The sequence below is a fragment of the Typopeltis vanoorti genome, chromosome 13 (genome assembly GCF_054136105.1).
Source record: "Typopeltis vanoorti isolate ZY-2024b chromosome 13, IOZ_Tvanoo_1.0, whole genome shotgun sequence".
Classification (NCBI taxonomy): Eukaryota; Metazoa; Arthropoda; class Arachnida; order Uropygi; family Thelyphonidae; genus Typopeltis; species Typopeltis vanoorti.
The window spans coordinates 114,203,188-114,223,595 of record NC_143561.1 but is presented as its reverse complement, the minus strand read 5'-3'; the positions used below and the strand labels follow the sequence as shown (position 1 = coordinate 114,223,595).

Sequence of the window (20,408 nt, the reverse complement as noted above, 5' to 3'; positions counted from 1 at the left end):
AACAAGCAATCAATACAGCCACTCTCAAACCAACACTCTGGCTACGCTATGTTGATGATGTGCTTGCTATTTGGCCACATGGCCCTGAGACATTGAAAACATTCTTAGCACATTTAAATAGCCAACATCCAAAAATCCACTTTACTATGGAACTGGAAGCCAACAACTGTCTGCCCTTCCTGGATACACTCATCACACGTCTCCCAGATGGTTCCTTATCATTTTCAGTTTTTAGAAAACCCACACATACAGGCAGATACTTACACAAACAATCACACCATCATCCTTCTCAACATTATGGCATATTAAAATCGCTAACCCATAGAGCAAGAGCAATCTGTTCCAATGACAAGGCTCTTACTGCTGAACTGACTCACTTACGCCACACCTTCTTGGCCAACGGCTACAATCCACACAAAATAAACAAAATACTAAACACTCCTAAGAAACCCCTCCCACCATCCACCACAGAGAACTACAACAAAACAGTCACCATCCCTTACATTAAAGGCACATCCGAAAAGATCTCAAGAATTCTCAATAAACATAAACTACGCACTACATTCAGACCATGTAGCAAATTAGCCACCCTCATCTGCTCACCCAAGGACAGCATTCCTCCTTTATCACATCCAGGAGTCTACCAAGTACTCTGCTCATGCAATCAAGCCCACTACGGTCAAACAGGAAGAACTGGGAATATCCGCATCAGCGAACATAAACGATACGTCCAGAATTATCATTATGGGAAGTCGGGCCTAGCAGCCCATGCTCTGGATACCCCTGCACACAGGATCAACTGGAAAAACACAAAAGTACTACACAGAAACCCGTATAAATCAGAGAGATTGTTCTTAGAGGCAACAGAAGCCCTAAAACACACTCCAAATCTCAACAAATATGGCTGTATTAACTTGCCGAAGATCTGGGAGACAGTCATATTAAGAAAAAACTAGGACTCTAGTAATATATGATAGTTTTTTTTTTTTTTTTTTCAGATAGAGGGCGCCAAAATCAGGGCTTTAGTCTTTGTGTTGCTGCTACAATTTTGTTTAAGTACACCATGTTGTTTTAGTCTCGCGTATTGTGACAAACAGTGTTTTTGTGCTCTGAAGATGCTGGCTATAATACCAGCGAAATATCAGCATCAAGTTAATAAATTAATTATTTACTTAGTTTCTGTGTTCTGTTATACCGTTAAAATAATAAACAACATGTTTGACGAACACATAAGTCTGTCCACACGATATAGGAAAGGATCTGAGAGGAAGTGTTCACTTGTTTGCTGATGATGAAAAGTTGGGTAGAGCAATAGCGAGTGCACAGGACGTCAAAATTTTGCAAGATGATTTGGATGACCGGGCTAAGGAAAATGGATGTCGATTTAATATGGCAAAGTGTAAGTTTATGCATTTTGGGGTGAAAAGATTAGCAGCAGTATATCACATTGGTGGAACCGTACACCAGAAGATTGATGAGGCCAGGAATTTGGGAGTGTTGGTGGATAGGGAGTTGAAGTTTAGAGGGCACATCGCAAAAGTGGTTAAATCAACTCATCAAATCACTTGGTAGTTGAAAAATACTTTAACAAGCAGAGACAAACAAGTTATTGTTCTTCTGTATCGAGCCTTGATAAGACCCATCTAGACTACTGTGCCCAGATATTGGCACCAGGGTTTCTTCTTGATGGGGAGGAAGTGGAGAGGATCAAGAAACGAGTGACCAAGATGATAGCAGGTCTATGGAATGAACTTTATGAGAACAGGTTGAAGATTTGTGGGTTGCAAAAATTGGTTGATAACCAGAAAATGGGTGTATGATTGAGACATTCAAATTACTGAAGGGTTTCTATAAGATTAATTCAGAAGATATTTTTGAGAATAGGACTGGTGGTGGGAGGACTAGGGACCATACATGGAAGCTGGGAAAGAATGTGGTTAGCAAGGGTGTTAGAGCTAAGTTTTTTACTTGGAGAGTGGTGAATGAGTGGAATAAGCTGCCAGAGTCTGTTGTGGGTGCTATGACTGTTATTGAGTTCTAGGCGAGGTATGATAGATACTGTGTGAATGTCGAATAGTTGTTCTTGACATGATGTTATGGCCTCCTTCGATGAGTCTGTCGACTCCTTGGAGTTGCCCAAAATAATTTTTGTAAAAATATTATTGATCTGTCAAATATTTACATATATACAATTATCATCTTGAGTAACATTCAGTATATTATTTTACAAGGTTCAGCACGAAGTGCTGCTTATAATGAAATTTCCATAATAATAATAGTTTATTATCTCTCAAATAATTACATGAATATATACTAAAATTTAGGCTACAATGCAGTTTTTTCTTGCAAACGGTTCAGTAAAAATTATAATTACTCGTAATATTATTATCATTTGCAGTAATATGATTATTAAAAATAATCATATTACTATGATTATTTTTAATAATAATCATAGTAATACTTTACACTTAATAGCTCACAAGTTAAACAATATTACTTATGTTGCAGTTTACATGATAATTTTTTTAAAAATTTAAATACGTAAATTAAATATATAATTTTTAAATTTAAATATATAACTGAAGTATTACTATTACATTTTCTGTTTACTACAAGTATTCATTACAGAATGTTAAGTAAATAATGTTAGATAAATACTACTACTGGGATGTAATGTCTCAACTGCATCCTGGAAGCCTTGTAATTAGCTTATCTGAATAACTGACATATAACTGACACTGGCTATATATATATATTTTTTTATTGATTTGGTTGCTGTGTTGGAAGTAGGCAGGTGTTTCGGAGGTCAAATGAATGATCTGAAAGGTCTGATCAAGGTGAAATTGCCGATATATCCTGTGTTATTGCATCTGTCTTGATGGTTCACATTCTTTTTTATTGTAAGCTTCTTTTTGAGCTAATTAGGAGGCTTTTTTTTTCACAGTGGCAGCTTTCTATGCCTTCTGAGCTTTTAATTTGTATCGGCTTTGAAGTTGGTGACTTCCTTATGAATATCTTGGCATCTCTGGTCCACAAAAATTGGTAATTTTTTCTATTTTTGCTTTTCTTGCTTGGTACAGCAGATTCTGGTTGAATCGTGTTAAATGTTCAGATAAGAAGATTGGTGTATTGTCTTGCTGTGCGTTCAAGCCCTTGGCAACTGGTTTTTTTCTGCCTGCTGGCTTTTATGAGATTGTCTCTTGTGGACTTGCTCGTAAGACGAATTATGACTGGTGCAGGTTGTGGCAAGCCTTGGTTTTTGCTCTTCCTAGGAATCTGATTTATGGTCTGAATGTCGTTAAGTTGTAGGGGATATCAATTACATGGCCTAATTTTAAAACCATATCTCTGAGGTTTTCTGTAGGTGCAGTTTCAGGAAGACCGTTTATGACAAGATCTTCTTTATGTTGTTGCTGATTTAAACATTTGTATTGTGGTTTTAGAGAATGAAGTTCTTGACGGAGTTGGATGTCTCTTTCATCAAATTGTGCTGCCTGTCGTTTAGTGCATTAATGCTCATTTTAATGTCTTTTACAGTTGTGCAACACTTCTATAACTGCTAAATTATTATGTTTTACCAAATTTTCATATTCGCTAGATTTTTTTGTTATTTGTTCGTTCTGTTTATTAAAGAGTTCTTGTACAAGGTCTACTAAGCTGGCTTTTATGGTCTCTAGACTGTTTCCTATTAGTATATTTAAAGAGTTGAAATTATAGGACTCATCTGCATTTTTTTGTCTGTTCAGTTCGTCGTCTGATTTTGCCTCTGGTATAATCGGCTGCATCGTAGGTGGCTGCTTTAGGTATGTTTCTTTGTTCTTCCTACAGAGTACACACTTCTATTCCTCACGTGTTACATCGGATTTATATTTATGTTGCCCGGTTGTTTCTGAAAAGCTGGCACATTTTATGTGTAGAATCCTACTGCATTTCATACGTTATATTATTTCCGTTGGACGATAAATCCTCCAGATTTATTATATAGAAGCATTATGACCAGACATTTGATACACTTCATGACTCACCTTTCTTCCCTTAGGCAGTATGACGTGATTGTAAAAATGGCGACACCCTTTGTTCTTCGCTCGTTGTTGACACGGTCCTCTCTGTTCACTTTTCAACACTTCAAAATTTGGTTTCTTCTTAGCCGATCTTGTTGAATTTTATATCACTGTCTTTGGCATGTTAAGTAGGGTTACTTGGGAACACTTTCAACTTAAAACAGGAGTTGGAACCACTTTAAAACTATAAAAAACTGGAGCAGCGATATCACTGTGCGTCCGTTCGTATGCCTGCACAGGGCGCTGTGTAGCAATAATAATAATAATATGCCGAATACATACTCCAAAGAGTTTGGGTATGCTGATGACTGGGCTATAGCAGCTAGACTACCAATGTGAACTCTCTTGGAAAATATTTTTACAAATAGAGACTGAAGCATTGTGACCAAAATAGAAACCTTATACTTTCATCTAAACAACAAATTGGCAAATATCTTGAGGATAACCTTCTATATAAGCAATATCCTAAATACCTTGGAGTCATCCCTGACAGGACATTATTGTTTAAAACCCACCTGTCTAAAACAGCTAAAAATCCAAAAACAACAAATAATATAATACAAAAACTCTGCAGTACCTCTTGGGGTGCTACAGCTAACACACTGAGGTGCTCAGCCCTTGGCCTTGTCTACTTTTCTGCAGAATATTGCACTCCAGCTTGGATGAATAGTGCCTATGCAAAACTTGTAGATGCACAACTGAATAACACCATGTGACTGATCTCAGTCACGATTAAATTAACTCCTATTTATTGGCTCCCAATTCTGAGCCATATCGCACCCCAAACCTACACAGATCAAATGTACTTCAAGAATACAGAAGATCATGTCCAATCAACAACTCCCTATCCACTCTGACCTTGAAGACCTTGATATCAACAGACTTCATTCTGCAGAGGTGCTTCTGCATGAATGATGCCTGGTCAGCAAGGTGGTTTGATGGATCACCAACAGAGTGCCACACTATGAAATGCATCATGGAGAAAACCCCTGGTTTTGAATTACATCATAGAATCTGGTCATCTCTCAACACTACTAGCTAGTATTCCCCAGGTAGATGTGCTGACGCTTTTCACAAATGGAACAATGCAGTTCCTCCCAAATGGTGATTGTGGAGCTGAGAAGCAATCAGTGCAATATTTTATATAAGACTGCCTCTTAAGAGCCTACAAAGGAAATTTTAATGAACTCTTGTTTGCAACCAAAGAAAAACTGATTTTATTTGTAATCTAGATGTGAACTTGTAATTTTTTATTGATTGTCATAAATTTTATGCTTTGTGATGTGTAATACATCATACACTAACTAAATAAGTGATGGCTAAGGGTAGAGTCAGCTGCCTGTGACCTTCATAAAATCACTTAGAGGTGAATGGCCTCAGCTTTTTCAATCAGCTTTTATTTCCCAAAAGGAAATAAAAACTGATTTTTTTATTTATTTTAATTAATAATTAATACATTAATTAAACAATATCTTAAATGGTGATCTATTACAAAATAAATTCCATAAGTCTATCATACAGATTTTTGATATTTGTTTTCAGTTTCTGAAGTATTACATTATTAATGAAGAGTGCTTGTCATCTTGTCATTATTCACTGAAATTTCTGGCTTAGTCAACTAAGTTTTTCCATTGTCTGATGTATTATAACCTAAATAACGTGATACTAAATGAATACTCAATATAGGGAAATTAAAATATGAATAGTACAATTTTCCCTCATAATAAACATCTTTTTACTCTCTCTATAACTTCAGATGGTAGATGATTTTCAGTAGATAATGAGAGACTAGAATCTTGCTAGTGAAGGCATGAAGTATTAATCTCAGGAGCAAGATTCCTGGATTATCTAATCCTTAGTTCAACCACATACTGATGTACTATAGATTTTCAACCTTTAATGAGTGCAATTATTATAAAGTATTTGATAAACTAATAGGCTTTCTTACCTATAACCATCCATATCTTTACGGCTTTCACAAAAAGGTGTATAACCATATGGTGCTCCACCTAGATTTAAATCTCTTAGCTCTTTCATGTCAGCACGAACAACCTATGGAAAATAGTATAAAAAATTCGGTAACTTCAAAATCCTTTATATATAATATGACAAGGAAAAATATTATTATTATTTGACACCCTCAAGGAGTCCAAGGATTCATTGCACAAGGGTGCTCCACTCAACCTATCATTGCTCAAGGCACTATCCACCATCTACATATAATGCCACCTTCCACTCACCAATAGTATTTTTGTCTGTAAATTGAGCTTGTTCTCAATCTATGGTCATGCTATGCCAGAACATGTGTAATAAACAAGCAGCATATATAGGACTAAAAACTATATATAAAAATAAAAAATAATAACAATAATCATAAACAAAGCATTTCTTAAGAGTGTACTAGGTAATAAATAAGTAAAACAGCATAAACAAATAAAAATCAGCATAGAAAAGCAAATATCAAATATTGGAAAGGGAAAAAAGCAAATGTAAAATATAAAACAGACATAAAGAGTATAAAAAATTATTAAAATTCATAAAGTGTATACATAAAAAAACCAGGTTTTTAAAAGCATATATACAATAAGGTAAATAAGCTAATAAGTAAATAAGTTATATGAAAGAAGTTAAAGATAAATACTCTGTATGTAAAAATTTATATTTATAAAGGTGCAATAGTTGATCCATGGACGATGGTGACAGATGTTTTACCATCTTGTGATGGATATTATCTGGTCAAACAGCAGTTGGATAGCATTTAAGCAAAGCAGCTTTCGTTTCTTCTTTGGTAAACAATCAGTTGTATTCTTCTGTGCCGTTTGAAGAAACCTGGATTTGGTTGTTTTTCTGCTTTGTATTTTGGGCAAGAAACTCTGGTGGGAGTTAAGATGTTGTGGATGTTTTTGCAAAAATCTTTCCAAGCATGTGTGTGTGTGTGTGTGTGTGTGTGCACGTACGTGCATGCTGGCAATTGTTGTTGGATCAGCAACTGTGCAGCTATTGTGTTGGGGGGGGGGGGGGGAGACAGAGAGAGAGAGCTGGCAGGTGATATATATGGATCATTCATTTCTGGATTTTGTACAAGACTTCTTTAACAATGGTTATTCTTCTTATGCTGGCTGCATATTCGATCCAGGATTCCATTTGGGTCTGACACTGGACGTATTTGGATTGAGTTCAGGCATGTTTGTTGTAGTGGAGTTATCGTCATAAAATATCCCAAGCTTTCTGCTGAGCTTCTTTGAAACAGACAAAATATTTTAGGAATTGCAGTCATGGCAGCTTGTGTAATACACTGTTACATGATTCACTGAATTATGTGCCACGAGCTGACCACTGTAGAATTAAATTCTGCTAATAATAAGAAGGTGGGCCAGTCAGTAAACATAGTGATGGACGACTTCAATGCAAAAGTGGGAAGAGGGGATGATGGAGAAATTGTTGGCGAACATGGCTTAGGCACCAGAAACGACAGAGGAGATCGCCTAGTCCAGTTCTGTCAGGAAGAAGATCTAACAATAGCAAATACCTGGTTTAAACTTCCACCCAGAAGACTGTACACTTGGAAATCGCCTCAAGATAACCAACATAACATTGTCAGAAATCAAATTGATTATATACTGATAAATAAAAGATTCCACAGTAGTATAAAGAGTGGAAAGACTTATCCTGGAGCAGATATCTCATCAGACCACAATCTCATAGTTGCAGAAGTATGTCTTAGATTAAAATCAACTAAAAAATCACAAAAGAAGAAAAAGAAAATTGATGTAGAAAAACTGAAAGACGGGAACATAAATAAAAGTGCCAAGACACAGCTTAACCTGCGATTACAACAGATTAACATAGAAGAAAATAAAAGTGTGGAATCTCTTTGGAATAGCTTAAAGAATGCCATCGTAACAACAAGTATTGAAGAAGTAGGTTATGTGAATAATATAAAACAACAGGAATGGATGACAGATGAGATTCTTTCTCTTATTGATACAAGAAGAATGTACAAAAACAAAGACCTTGCCAGGTATACAGAAACACATAACATCATCAAGAAAAAAATAAAAGAAGCCAAGGAAAATTGGATGAAAAATTTATGTACTGAAATTGAACTGCTTCAGAAGAAACATGATAATTTCAATCTGTATAAGAAAATCAACGAAATTTCTGGAAAACTGAGGAAAAAGCAAATAGTGTCTCTAAGAGACGAAAATGGAAAAATAGTTCTAGAAGAAGAGAATAAAGCACAGATTTGGATAAAATATGTAACAGAACTTTTCAATGATACTAGACAGAAGCCTATAAATATAAAAGATAACATTCAAGGACCAGCAATTATGAAATGCGAAATAGAGAATGCTATACGAACAAGTAAAACAGGAAAAGCCAGTGGACCAGATGGTGTGCAAACAGAATTTTTAAAATTAATAGAACCAGATAACATCAAACTTCTTGAAAAACTAGTTAATAAAATATATGAAAGTGACGAATTTCCATCAGATTGGCTCAAATCTACATTTATCACTGTCCCAAAGAAACCCAAAGCGAATTCCTGTGGTGACTTCCGACTTATTAGTCTAATGAGCCAAACATTAAAAATATTTTTGAAAGTAATTCAGAATCGTATTTATAGAAAAAGTGAAGAAACTCTAAGTGAAACACAATTCGGCTTTCGGAATGGTTTTGGTACTAGAGAGGCCCTTTTCTGTACCCAAATATTGATACAAAAATGCATAGATAAACAGAAATCTGTCTTTATGTGTTTCATAGATTTTGAAAAAGCATTCGACAAAGTCAGACACACTAACTTAATAGAAGTCCTTCAACAAATAAGGCTAGATGAACAAGACATAAGACTAATAACAAATCTGTATTGGAATCAGTCAGCTACTGTTCAATTAGACAACATTACCACCAGTGATATTAACATCAAAAGAGGAGTGAGACAAGGATGTGTGCTCTCACCACTCCTGTTCAACATATATGCAGAGGTCATCTTTAAAAAAGCATTGGAAGAATGTCCAGAGGGAATCACAATAAATGGAAAGATTGTTAACAACCTACGACATGCAGATGACACCATGCTAATTGCAGATAATATTATGGATCTCCAAAAACTCATTGACAGAGTATACATAGAAAGCCAAAGAATGGGAATAAATATAAACATCAACAAGACAAAATACATGATCATCAGCAAACATCCAGCCTCATCAATGAAACTGACACTCAATGGGAAAAATATTGATCAAGTGTCAAGATATAAATATCTTGGTTGCTGGCTTAATGAACGGTGGGATCCAGAAATAGATATAAAGACAAGGATTGAAGTTGCACGGCAGTCCTTCATGAAAATGAGAACACTATTCTGCAATAAAGACCTAAACATGGAAGTCAGATGCCGAATGCTGAAATGCTACGTGTGGTCTATTCTGCTCTATGGAGTTGAAACATAGACATTGAAGGCGACAACCATCAAGAAAATCGAAGCCTTTGAGATGTGGCTATACAGAAGAATGCTAAAGATATCATGGACAGAAAAAATTACCAATGAAGATGTCTTAAAATCCATTGGCAAAGCTAAACATCTTGTACAAATAATCAAGAAACGAAAAACATCATAACTTGGCCACATCATGAGAAACAGCAAATACCAACTTCTACAAACTATTTTGATAGGAAGAATTGGTGGCAAAGGAACTAGAGGAAGAAAAAGAATATCATGGTTTGACAACATCAAGACGTGGACAGGAAAGAGCAGTGCACAACTGCTCAGATTAGCACAAGAGCGCAGTTTGTTCGCCAAGATGGTCGCTGACCTTCGATAGAAGATAGCACAATAAGAAGAAGAAGGGCCAGTCAGTTTGCTTAATTTCCCATTGTGATATCTGTGATGTAGTGTGTAGTTGCCCATGCTGGAATGTGGATATCACGGGAAAGTGATTCATCTCAAATGAATTCTTGTCAGTGTCTGTCGCCTTCCCTTTTCCCACTCTTTGAATGGGGAAAAGGGAGGGTGAGTTAAGTGAATGTTCTAGTAGACACATGGAAGATGTTGCTTCCTGTGGTTACGAGGGAGAGATTACTGTTGTCAAGCATATGCTCAATAGCTATTCTTCTGCTTTTTGTTTGAGCACTGCCTAACAGTATTGTATCCATTGAATCCCCTATTAAAAGTAAGCGAGTGGTAACTGCATTATCAAAGCCATCTTGAGAGATATCTGTGGCACAAGGTATGTAGATGCAGCATATTGTTAATAGTCTTCTGAGTGAAGCAAGTGTTACTACGTTTGTATTAAGTGAGACATGCTGAAAGGAGGTATGGTTGCTCTGCAAGCATGCTGGTTTATACTTCTGCAAGAAGGCCTTTATATCATTGATGTTTTGATGGAATCCACGACAATTTCATTGTAGGGATGCTTTCATTAATTTCTTTTTGGTGGTATCATTGTACTTTTGCTTTCATTAGCCTTAGAATTTTTTTTTTTTTTTTAATAGAAAACTGGACAGCCGGTATTCATCTTTTCTCCTTCATGAGGAAAAATATCCATGAACCATACTGTACTCCTAGAGCACTAGGTACATGTACTATTTTATCTTCTTCAGGAGTAACAGAGGTATCTGTGCCATCTTTTGATGGTCCATCTGTTAAAATGTCTCAAGGCACATCTTTGATTCTCTGTGATGCACATTCCATTATCTTTTTATTAGTCGATTTCATGGAGCAGGACCACCTTTATCATGTACTCAGGAGTGAGTCTCTACCGACTGGTTTCCTTCATTTGCTCAAAGGAGATGGCATGCAAGTCATAAGTGTGAGAAGGCAGGATTGACATGAGGGTTTGGATCCCAACTGACACATTATTATTATTATTATTTTTTTGACAGTTGCCTTCTCGGGTGGAAGTTATTCAAAGTTGGTTTAACCAGATGTTGCTGCCACTTTTGTAGTATATTGCCTCTTAAACTCCTGGTAAGTGATGCATTGCTCTGTTTTTATTTTTGTATATCCTTTTAATCCTTCAACCTTTGGAAGGCTCTGGAGTAGGCTGGGTGGTCTCTCCTCACAGAGAGTTTTGCTCTTACCATCTTTATTGCCACATGGGACACAGAAGGCAGAGCCATAACAGGCAGTTTGGGAATGGTCATATTTCTGATATTTAAGACAATGTGTGTGTGTGTGGGGAGGGAGTTACGATATAGATCTGCATCAGACAGTTGAGGTATCCTGCTTTAACAGATGGTGGTGGTTTTGGTTTGTTAAACATAGGGATGATGTTTTGGGTGGGAACCAGAGCATCATCAGAATTCTTCTTATGGCTATTACTCCTTGGTCCTTGAGTTTGGAGCATATCATTTCATCAGGAATATCAAAGAGGTCCCAATCTGATATTACACCTCTTGACAAATTTAAAGTTTTGTGTGTGTGTGGGGGGGATAATTGTAACAACATCTATCTGGTATTCCCCAGGTGGATGTTGCACGGAGTAATTTTTCTGATTGTGCTACTGTAGCTGCTTCAATAAGACTATCTTCTGCATGTGATTTCTTTACAGATTTTCTAGATCTTGCCAATTCTTCTGGATGAAGAAGGATCATATTTTTCAATTGGACATTCTGATGTTGAGTGTAAGATTAAGAACAGGCAATGTATTTGTTGCAGCTTCTGATGTTCCCCCCCCATTGATGATTCTATGGGTTCTGAACCTGGTTGGAGCATGCTGCAGGCTTCTGATAAATCAACAAGAGGATGAAGTAATATTCATTCTTAGGAGAAGTTTAGTTCTGTGCTGGAGCTCCTCATCCATGAAGCCAAATGTGGGCCACTCTTTGGCAAGCAGTAACTATGCTGGAAATGGAACATCAGGACTACCTCAGATGCCTAGGACTACCACAGCAAGCCTTGGACCTTGTCTCCGGACCATGGGGAAGAAGACCCATTGTAACACCCTTGATTCTTGTAGGCTATGATCAGCTAGACTGATCTTAGCTGGTCCACTAGGACCACCTGACTTGCCGAAGCAGAGGCCAAAATAGTGCAAGACCACCAGGACTGCCTTTCCTGATGCCCACGCATCACACTACATTGCAAGCGTGGCAGCAAAGCATTCAATCCCAGTGATGATGGTCTGAGAGACAGCATAGTAATAAAGACTCAGGAGAAGTAGAGTGAAGCATATGAGAAGATAAGCATAGAAAAAGTATAACAATGGAAAGGGACAGTACCATATTGGGAGGTCCCTTCCACCATGAACAGCAATTCATATGGAGGGGTCTGTAACAAAAATTCTGAGTACAACTTGAAGATATAAAAGTTATCTGGATTAGAAGACTTTTTAACATCCATGCTATAAAGGTGATTCTGATGTCTTCTGGTGAGATTAGAGAAAGCATGCAGTTTGTCTTTTTTACATGATTTCTATTGTGCAAAGACATCAAAGGTCAGACTGCAACAGGACACAGGTCACAGCACTACATATGATAATTGGTTTGTAGGACAATCACAAACATCCCTTGGCAGGATTTGAACCCACAGCCTCTTGGCTGAAGAGTGAACACGCTAACCACTTGTCCAACCAGGAGGCATGCAGTGAATTTCTTGGTATAATGGGAGGTGACTTGCCTTAGTCACCATTTAGTGGAGTCATGAATTGGAGATGAAGAATGATGTTAGCTCCTTTTCAGAGTCAACAGTTGGTTAGCTTCATCTCTGGATGATGAGAGACTGGGAAACTCAAATGCTGCCTGAACAGAAGCTGAATTTCAAAATCAGTTTTTAACTCGCACAGATATTATGGGAGAGTGTTTGACTTGAGCCACTTGAGATGTCAAATTTTTATCTTGGAATGTTTTGCCATTACAAGTTATGCTTTTGGAAAAATACTTAGATATCAGTTACGGGTTAAACTGAGGATGAAGGCTCAATCTAGCAAAGATTATTTCAGTTATACATTTGGAGGAAGTGTTTAGATCAACAGTGTATAATACTCAATCATCAGACTATAAGAATATGTGACAATAATCAGATTACAAAAAAGAGAAGCAGAAACCATGGAAGTTATCCTATCGAGTGAGAATGGATGGAAGGCATACCATATAGAGGAAAAGGTGAATGAGTGTTCAGTTTTCTTACCATACTTTGGTAAGAACACTGAAAATAAACATCACGAAAGTGGAAAATATTCTGGAGGCTATTGAAAACGCTTAGAAATGTAGGAAAGAGTACTGTAATCAGAGATGAAAACTGAAAGTAAAGATGTTGAAATATTGTGCTTGCTATTTGGCCACATGGCCCAGGCACATTGGATACATTTTTAGTGCATTTAAATAGTCGACACCCAAAAATCCACTTTACAATGGAACTGGAAGCTAATAACTGTCTGCCCTTCCTGGATACATTAATCACACATCTTCCAGATGGTTCCTTATCATTCTCAGTTTTTAGAAAACCTACACATACAGGGATGGTTATTTACACAAACAATCACACCATCACCCTTCTCAACAGTATGGTATCTTAAAAATGCTAACCCACAGAGTGAGAGCAATCTGTTCCAATGACAATGCTCTTGCTGCCGAACTGGCTCACTTATGCCACACCTTCTTGGCCAATGGCTATAATCCACATAAGATAAACAAAATACTAAATGCTCCTAAGAAATCCCTCCCACTATCCACCATGGAGAACTACAACAAAACAGTCACCATCCCATACATTAAAGGCACATCGGAAAAGATATCTAGTATTCTCAATAAACATCAATTATGCACCGTATTCAGACCGAGTGTCAAATTAGCAACTCTCATCTGTTCACCCAAGGACAGCATCCCTCCTCTATCACATCCAGGAGTCTACGAAGTACCTTGTTTGTGTGATCAACTTTACTATGGTCAAACAGGTAGAACTGTGGACATCCGCATCAGTGAACATAAAAGATACATCTGGCACTATCGCTATGGTAAGTCGGGCCTAGCAGACCATGCTTTAGATACCCCTGCACAGAGGATCAACTGGAAGAAAACAAAAGTACTGCAGAGAACCTTTTACAAGTCAAAGAGATTGTTCTTAGAAGCAACAGAAGCCTTGAAACATACTCTGAATCTCAATAAATATGGCTGTATAAATTTGCCTAAGATTTGGGAGACAGTCATCATAAGACATAATTAGTACTTGCATTTTCTCTCTCTCTCTCTTTTTTTTTTTAATATAGAGGGCACCTAAAACAAAAAATTGTTTTAGGTGCCCTCTAAAATTGGTTACAAAAAATTGTAGCGACAACACTGTGTTGTCGCTACAATTTTTTGTAAACTAGTCCTTTTGTTACATCATTTTGTTATAGTCTCGCATACCACCGTGACTAACTGTGTTTTTGTTCTCTGAAGATGCTGGTTATAACACCAACGAAATATCAGCAATAAGTCAATAATAATTATTTAGTTATAATTCTGTGTTCTGATATATATCGTCAAAATTAAACGTTGAAATATTGCTAAATGAAACAAGCAGTGACAGCATAATGGTAGAAAATGCTCAGCAGGAATACATATAGATACTTGAAGTGGAAACGGCTATCAAAAACCTAAAATGTGCAGGAAGGGCAGCTAATGTAGCTCATATTCAACCAGGAACCTCAAATATGGTGGTACACTGCATAATTCAGAAGGCCTGGTCAGAATTCTGACCAGGCCTTCTGAATCCAGATTTCAACCAAGAATTGAATTCTGGATGATTGGAGTAGAGCCCTCATAGTATCCATCTATAAAAAGGAAATAAAACTAAAGTAAGAATTACAGAGGGATTTCCCAATTGAGCTTTCCTGGTAAGATTTATGCAAATATACTCAAGAAACAGCTAAGAATACTTGTGGAAGGGAAGCTTAGAGAAGAATAAGTTGGATTCATGTCAAATAGAGGTTAAGACAAATAGTTAAGAAGTCAGGCGATATAACAAGGATCTGCAAGTTTGATAGATCAAAAGACATATGAAAAGGTGCCAAGAGAAAAGTTCTATATTTGAGTTGTAAGTCAGCAGTACAGGAAGATAGTTTGATGTTAAGTCGGGTGTAAGAAAAGAGTGTATATTATTTGCACTGTTATTCATCATCTAGATGGATCACATTATGAAGGAAAGTGGTATTAAAAACCAGATATCAAAACCGGAGATGTTAATCTTGGCTCTTTACTTCATGCAGATGATGTTATACTTCTAAATAAATCCAGTATAAATATGCAGAATTTCTGACTAAACTGAATAACTGCTGTGATAAATTCGGTATGAAAATCAGCAATAAAAAGACAAAGATAATGAAACCAGGCAGAAATATTGAAAACATCAACTGCATTCTGAATGGAGAATCTATAGAACAACTGACACCTTTCAGTTTTTCAGTCACAAAAAGTTTAGTGTGGATGGCAATTAAATATGGAAATAGACAGCAGAATTAGCAAATCTGGTATGATCAGAAGTTAACTGAATACATTTATAAGGAATTATTATTATTATTATTACAGGCAACTCCAAGGAGTTGAAATCAGCCACTAGAGGGCTACATGGTGTGTAGTGTTTGTAGAGAGCTCCCGAAAAGATAAGTGTTATTTAGAGTAAAAATTGGCAAATTTGCTTGAATCTTAATGTAGTATTGTTTACTTTTGGTAACTTAGTGTGATTTTTGGTGTGTTTTCTGCATTATTTAAATTAATATTTTGATGAGAAAAAAACAATGGCATTCAAATCGCCATCTTTGTTCAAAAACAAGGGAGTTCGTTCAGTGTAACGTTGTGGGATGTACGCTTTGCGGAGAGTGGATGGAGTTTGGTTCGATAATGATAGTGGAGGGAATGTGTGCCGAAAGTGTAAGGAAAGGGAGGATTTGAAGTGTGTCTCAGGTCGTAAGATTGATGTCGTTGCTGAAAGTCAGAATGTGATAGAGAATAGTGACATGATAGAAATTTGCAATGTAGTACCAGATAGCTTTGAGAGCAGTGTTGAAAGTGAAAGTAAAAATACAGAGCGAGAGAATGGTTTAACGGATAAAAAAATGAAGAGTTAGTTGCAATTAGTGAGACCGCACAGTTGCACGGAGTAATATATAGGGTGAAGCGGCAGCTGGAACGTTTGCAAAATTGTTTACTGAGCACATCAGCTAATAAAAAGCAAATGTATGATAAGAAAAATAAGAGTGTCATCAGGAGTGTAAGAAAAATGAAGGAGTGAGTGTTGTACGATGATTCTTTAGCAAGAGGTGTAATAGATGAGATTTTGTTAAAATCGTACTTACCGGGTTCAAAAATTAAGGAAGTGAGTCTATAAGAATGCAAAAGCAGAGGGTGAAAGAAATGATAGTAGTGGCAGGAATGAATGATTTAAAAGAAGAGAAAATTGCTATGAGAGGGACCTGAAGAAATTACTAGAGGTAGCAAAAGAAAAGAGTGAGAGAGTTAAGATAGTGAGACTGTTGCCATGGTATGACAGAGAAGAGTTGAGGAGGGCCATAATTGCAAATGACTATGTGCAGGTTTTGCAGGAGGAGTGGTGTGGAGTTTGTGGACATGTGGAGTGAGTTTGATGAGCGAAAGGATTTATATAAGATGGATGGTTTGAATCTAAATGGATTTGGTGTGCGCAGACTGGAAAAAGTGTTGTTGAATGAAGGGAAAGTGGATGTGCAGATTCAGGGAAACTAGAGTTTTTAAGGGGGGGTGGGGGTGGAAGTGGATATGCATACTTCAAGGAGGCAGTTGAGTATATGAATGTGTATAATATGCAGAGCTAGTATGAAGGACAACGAAGCAGAATGGGATAGTTAATATAAGGCATCAAGATAGGAGCGGGACTAACGGGCTTCTGCATTTCATGTATACTAATGCCAGGAGTATTAGGAACAAGAAGGAAGAATTTTTAGCCCTGGTTGGTTCTTCCTGGCCACTGGTTATTGGCATTAGTGAAACATGGTTGACAGAAGATGATATAGCTATTGGAATAGAATGTGAGGGGTATAGTGTGTTCAGGAGGGACAGAGAGAATAAAATGGGGGGAGGACTGTTATTGATGATAGCTGATGAACTGCAGCCAAGGAAAATAGAAGTTGAACTGCAGGATAGTGAAAAGAGCACATTTGAGGCTATTTGGTGTGAGAATGAGACTAGTAGAACAAAATATACAGTTGACTGCTGCTATAGACCAGGTGATGGAATAGATGGTGGAGATAGTATGCATAAGCAAATAGAAGAAATGAGTGGAAGGAGGGTAATTATTATGGGAGAGTGGAATTAGAGGAGAGAAAGGAATTGGATTTTATGCAGTTATTAAGGGATAACTATCTGCGACAGCATGTAATGGAAAACACTAGGGATTCGAGAGTGCTTGACCTAGTAATTGCATCTGAGAATTTGACTGTAATGAATATGACCACGTTGCCACCAATTGGTGAGAGTGATCATAGGGTCTTGACCTGGGAGGTGGCTAAATGTGTGGAAATTTTCAATTAAGACAGGGTACATGTGGAATTACTGGGCTGGTAAGTATGACAAGCTTAGGAGATTGCTTGGTTCAGTGCCATGGCATGTAAAACTGCAAGGGCTGGATGCTGATAGTGCATGGGAGGTGGTTAAGGAGCATCTGCAGGAGGTAATGGCTGACTGTATACCTAGAGTCCAAATAGTAAATCAAGTAGGGGTTAAATGGATGAATAATACCATTAAGCTTGAGCTGCAAAAAAAGAAACAACAGTGGAGGTAAAGGAGAATGGTGACTTGCAGGCTTACGAACGGTATAAAACGCAGGTCAGAAGGGTTACGAGTGTGGTAAGAAAAGCAAAAGTGGATTATAAAAGAAAATTAGCCATGCAAGCTAAACAGAATCCCAAACAGTTTTTTCGATATGTTGCAAGTAAAAGAAAAAATGTATACGGCAGAATGATTTTTAAGAATGTCAATGGTAGGGAGGTAACCCAATCAGTTGATTTAGTTGAATTACTGAGCAAGCACTTTGCAAGAATATATCATCCAGGTGGTGACACTGCAGGAATGAATGAATGAACCAATAGATTATACGGGAATTGTGGTGAATGAAGTGGAGGTGGGTAGTCTATTACAAAACCTCAATATCAATACATCTGTGGGATTGGATGGTATACCAGCTCGTGTCGTACGTGAAGTGGCTAAAGAATTGTCAGTGCCCTTGACCACTTTGTTTAATTTGAGTCTTGGGTCTGGCTAGTCCTGAGGGGATGGAAAGAGGGGAAAATAGTTCCACTTCATAAAGGAGGTTCCAAAACTGCTGTTGCAAATTACCGACCGATCAGCATATCAGGAGTCATTGTAGAGGTCTTGGAGAAGGTAGTCAAGAGGAAAATACAGGAATGGATAGATGAAAATGGGATACTGTATGGGGGACAGCATGGTTTTGTGAAGGGTAGGTCATGTCTCAGTAACTTGCTCACGTTTTATAACACAGTGATGGCTGAACTGGATAAGGGTAATGGGTTTACAGTGATTCTACTGGACCTTGCTAAGGCCCTTGACAGGATACTACATGGAATTCTAATCAGTGAACTGCAGCATATGGGGATCGATAGGAAGGTGGTTGATGGAGAGATATCAAAGAGTAGTTTATTCAGGAGTAGAGTCTAAAAGACGGCCTGTGACAAGTGGTGTACTGCAGGGTTCTGCTCTTGGACCACTACTATTTAATTTGTTCATTTAACGATATAGGAAAGAATCTGAGATGAACTGTTCATATGGTTGCTGATGATGCAATATTAGGTAGAGCAATAGTGAATGCACATGATGTCAAAATTTTGCAGAATTATTTGGATAGTTTGGAGGACTGGGCTAAGGAGAATGGATGTCAATTTAATGTGGCAAAATGTAAGGTTATGCATTTTGGGGTGAAAAGATTAGCAGTAGTATACCACATTGACAGAACTGTACTACAAGAGATTGACGAGGCCAGGGATTTGGGAGTGTTGGTGGATAGGGAATTGGAGTTTAGGGGCTAAATCAGCTTATCAAATTACTTGGTTACTGAAGAATACTTTGACAAGCAGAGACAAGCAAGTTATTGTTCCTCTGTATCGTGCCTTGATAAGACCCCATCTTGACAACTGTGTCCAGATTTGGGTGCCAGGGTTTCTTCTTGATGGGGAGGAGGTGGAGAGGATCCAGAGGCAAGTGAATAAGATGATGGCAGGTCTATGGAATGAACCTTATGAGAACAGGTTGAAGATTTCTGGGTTACAGAAATTTGTTGATAGGCGGAAAAGGGATGATATGATTGAGACATTGAAATTACTGAAGGGTTTCTATAAGATTAATTATATATAACAATTAGATATAATTATTATATATTATATATAAGAATAAGAGAGAAATTAGTCAAAGCACTAAACTAGCTGTTATTCACGTCAAAGTTTCTGGAACATAAAACTATGTAGACACTTGAATGCAAACAAATAATTTACTAGCTTAAATTAATTATTTATAGCAGACTTTAACTAGCAGTATCAGAGGCAATTTAATACTACACGATCAGTGAAGGCAAACTAAAACGATGACCTGGATAACAAGGACAGTCATTTACATGGAGGGTGACAGTGCCGCTCTTTGGTGAATTCTGTTTTTAATGGTGATGGGTAGATAGGGCTGTGCACCAAAATCTGTTTAAAATCATATCACCTGTGCCATTGCAGTTAACCGGGTTTTGTAGAATTTGTGCCACTTCCAGGAACAGTCTCTCCATTTTGAACTGAGATGTGTAAAGTAGCATGGCTTTCTTTGATATTTGATGTGTAGTCACTTTTTACAAATGTTTCAGTCAATAGACGATATACTAGTTCTCCTATCCAAAATTTATCCCTTTGACATTTGCATACTCTTGTCTGAAATCAAGGTATTTTAGCTGGAACAACCAGCTCTTTAAACAAATTGAAGGTGTAACAATGGGCTGCCAACTCTCACCCTCCCATTGCAAATTTAAACATGGAATCATTTAACTCTCTGGCACATAATTCTGCCCACCTCAAGCCCAAAGAATGGTTGAGGTATATAGACGATGACTTTGCTAATTGTCTGCATGGCCCACAGGTTCTGTCTGACTTTGTACATTTCCTCAATAATATCCATCCTTGTATTAGTTTCACTGTAGAAGAAGAAAAAAGAGAAACTCTTGCCTTCTTGGACTCTTTAATTACAAGCAGTGCCGGATTTACGTATAAGCTAAAAAAGCTATAGCTTAGGGCCTCAAATAAAAAAACAAAAAGACCAGCTGATGTAATTTAAAACAGTAGGGGGCCTCTGGGTTTTGTATAGCTTAGGGCCTCAGCAAGTCTAAATCTGGTCCTGATTACAAGGCAA

General features: G+C 37.3%; 1 protein-coding gene across 4 annotated transcripts in view; it reads right to left on the bottom strand.

The window, feature by feature from the left end:
* Positions 1-20,408, bottom strand: part of Uggt (UDP-glucose-glycoprotein glucosyltransferase) — an 835,069-nt gene that overhangs the window by 62,687 nt on the left and 751,974 nt on the right. For all 4 annotated transcript variants that reach the window (XM_090403047.1, XM_090403050.1, XM_090403049.1 and 1 more), the window contains one exon: positions 6,010-6,113. In XM_090403047.1, the coding sequence (XP_090259173.1) occupies positions 6,010-6,113 (104 nt within the window). The remainder of the gene's footprint in view (positions 1-6,009; positions 6,114-20,408) is intronic.